The 3,464-nt window shown below is 41.1% G+C and overlaps 1 protein-coding gene across 3 annotated transcripts in view; it reads left to right on the forward strand.

Moving 5' to 3' along the window:
• Positions 1-3,464, forward strand: part of fah (fumarylacetoacetate hydrolase (fumarylacetoacetase)) — a 625,231-nt gene that overhangs the window by 609,081 nt on the left and 12,686 nt on the right. For all 3 annotated transcript variants that reach the window (XM_050041455.1, XM_050041446.1, XM_050041463.1), the window contains exons 11-12: positions 752-853; positions 1,967-2,084. In XM_050041455.1, the coding sequence (XP_049897412.1) occupies positions 752-853; positions 1,967-2,084 (220 nt within the window). The remainder of the gene's footprint in view (positions 1-751; positions 854-1,966; positions 2,085-3,464) is intronic.

Consider the following 3,464-nt stretch of genomic DNA (forward strand, 5'->3'; position numbering starts at 1 on the left):
TTTGAAATACCCAAATGCAACCTTTATCTGGATTAAAGGGAGGATTGGATTACCAGATCTGAATCCTGATCCTCAGGATCAGGATCCTCTTGATCTGTGTTGAAATACCCAGTTTTCAGATCAGATCAGGATTTAATCCAATCCGGCCAGGATAATCCTATCAGATCACTTTGAAATACTGGGCCCAGTTGATCACTTTTCCAAATACAGTTTTTCTTGATCACTTACACACTATACCTTGACCTTTAAACTAAACATCCTAAACAATGGTGCCATCTACCAAAAGACAGACACATTTCCCAAAACTATAAACACTATCCACCTGTTTCCACACATTTCAATATTCAAAACTCTTTTTGCAAAACCTTACAAAAAAGTGGCATAACTCTGTGTTCATTCAGAAAACACATGCTCTCAATGTAATATTTTTTCTGAATGCCTACACACTATCAGTGATTCTTGAAGTACTAATCTCTGAAACCATGAACACTTGTAGCCAAGTGTGCCAAACTGAATGCACAATCTCTGTTTGACACTCACCACCTTCATTCAGTTTGCAATTTACTGTAAAAACATACTTTGTGCAGTTATAACACGAAACCATCACCAGCCTACAGAGACAGATATGTCTCCTTTATGCAAATGGTGAACCAGTATGAAGTCTTACAGCCTGCCTCCCCTCACTTGTTAGGTTCTACAGTTTTTAACTATGTCCCTCCCTCTCTCTCTCTCTCTCTCTCTCTCTCTCTAGTACATGTACTGGACCATGAAGCAGCAGCTCACCCATCACACAGTCAACGGTTGTAATGTCAGACCGGGAGACCTGCTGGCTTCTGGTACCATTAGTGGACCTGTGAGTGCCTGCATGTACAGTATGCTCAATACCTGATAAATACTACTTAAAATGGATACTAAAGTTCCCATTTCCAAAGTTTTGCAAAACTCAACACACACACACACACACACACACACACACAAAAGCTTACACCAAACAAGCAAGACATTATACATGTTTTGCAAAAGCAAACAATTTTAACACACTCTTCAAATTTCTTTAAAAATGTGTTTTGTGTCAAGTGAGAAGTGAGAAACACTTGTAGCTGTTGCTTCTTTTGTGTGCAGGAAACAGCAGTTTGTAATTAAGTTTTTTCATACAGTTAGTAAAGACACATAGAGACAAGTATCCAAATGTGTAAAATATACTAGATGTGTATTCAATCAAATATGGAAAAAACATGTTTTCTTCCTTAAAATGTTCTGATGCACTTTAAACAACAAAAGTACAGCAGAAGGAAACTTTTGTAACTCTTTTATTAAAAAGAAAAAAGAACAGCCAGACATTCACATCTCTCTGTCCAATTTTGGCATCCACTGGTGTCCACATGTTTACCCGTGGCCAATTTTTAGTGCTCAAGCCCTGATTTGTAAGTGAATTCATTGGTTCTCATTCATGAAACCGGAAGAACTGTTCGCAGAAGAAATGTACGTGTATTTTGGCATTGATCTGTATGTTAGTAGCTTTTTTGTAGTTACTAACAAAATCTACACCTGCTCATAATGCTTGTATAAATTAGGAATGCACATACATTTTTCTTGTCATTATTATAAATTACAATTTTAATGATATAAAATTGTATTGTGCTCTGTTATGTTCACAATATGAAGTTGCTTTTGAAACATGTAAGCTAAACATGACAAAAGATTAGAAATACAACACATTTAGTTGAATTATTTGGCATTTAGCAGAGTCAAGCTTCAGATTAGGTTTCTTAGAAATATGAATGGCTCATTAAAATTGACTTAATACATGTGTTTTCTACATTTCTTGCCATTCCCACTCAATTCTATCAGGAGAGAGAACTCCACAAATTTACCTCTGTCTTGTTTTTTACATGTGCAGTACATTTAGATTGTACAGTGATTAAAATCTGTACTCTACTGTACTGTGTGTGCTGTATCCCAACAGGATCCAGGAAGTTTTGGCTCCATGCTAGAGCTGTCATGGAGGGGATCTAAGAGCATTGACCTGGGAGGAGGAGAAACCAGAACTTTCCTCAAAGATGGAGATGAAGTCACCATCACAGGTTAGACCAAACCCTTGACACAGCAGCTAGATAACTGGATAGTTCACTGGAAACATGTAGTTTTTATTTTATTTTTGGAATTAGGGCCCATGCCTGGAGTTTCTGGGGGGGTGTCCTGGAAAGGGTATTGACCTGAGACTCTATGGTTCTTCTGGAGGACTTCAACGCTCATATGAGCAACAACGGAGAAACATGTAATGGGTTGACTGGGAGGAACTGACTGCCTTATCTGAACTGAAATGGTATTTTGTTATTGGACCTCTGTGCTAGCATGAATATCATTAACCCATGGAAAGAACACTTTAAGGATCTCTTGAGTCTGGCCAACATGTCTTCTGTGGAGGAGGCAGAGTCTGAAGACTCAGGGGAAGCCGATTCCATATCCCTTGCAGAGGTTGCTGAGGTAGTTAAAAAAGCTCCTCCACGCAAGGTGTCAGGTGTTGATGAGATTGGACCTGAGATGCTGAAGGCTCTGGACATTGTTGGGCTATCTTGGCTGACACGCCTGTTCAGTGTTGCATGGAAGTCAGGTACAGTGCATGTGGAATGTCAGACTGGGGTAGTGATTCCCATTTTTAAAAAAGGGAACTGGAGGGTGTGCTCCCATTATCAAGGTATCACAGTTGAGGTGATATATGCAGTGTATTTTTGGCCATTTCCAGGTGCTGTATTTAAACAAACTCCTCTTGTAAGTGTAATCCAATCGACTTCAAAGTTTGTATGTTCTATCTAAAGACCTTAGAGATGAAAAGTTGTTAAACGCTTGAGTTTGGTCGAAACCATGTGGTTGTGGCAAGGTCTTAAAAGTCTGTGTTTTGTCACAAGACAGGAAGTGGTTTGTAATAGGGTTGGGCGGTATACCGGTTTGTACCGAAAACCAGTATTTATTTTCGTTATGATATGAATTTTTCATATACCACAATACCGGTGAATAGCCCAAACAACGTCCGAAATGTGCGCGGCAGGAAAGTGTTTCAGCGGGGAACCATTTCACCGCTGCACACTACAGGCACGCTTGAGCGGGTGAGAGTGAGAGCATAGAAAAGTTTAGAGGCGAGAATGGCTGCCGGAGAGAGTCCTGAAAGCAAAGCAACTGTACACGATGACCCAGAAGAAATCATACCAAAAAGAGCAGTGTTTCCCCTATATGTAACTAGCAGCGGCGCACCGCCGTTTACAATTCTCCTCTGCGCCCCGATGCGCACACACATACACACACACACACACACACAAAGCGCACACACACAGGTAAGCACACTAGAGCATTTTCCTGACCGAAGACGACCCGTCCCGAGTCCGAGACAGTTACGGCCCGGCTCCACCGGGCACGTCAGCGGCGCGACACGTCTGCAGCGCGAGTCCCGTAGCAGCTCGCCCCCC

Source organism: Epinephelus moara, chromosome 1 (assembly GCF_006386435.1).
Source record: "Epinephelus moara isolate mb chromosome 1, YSFRI_EMoa_1.0, whole genome shotgun sequence".
Taxonomy (NCBI): domain Eukaryota; kingdom Metazoa; phylum Chordata; class Actinopteri; order Perciformes; family Serranidae; genus Epinephelus; species Epinephelus moara.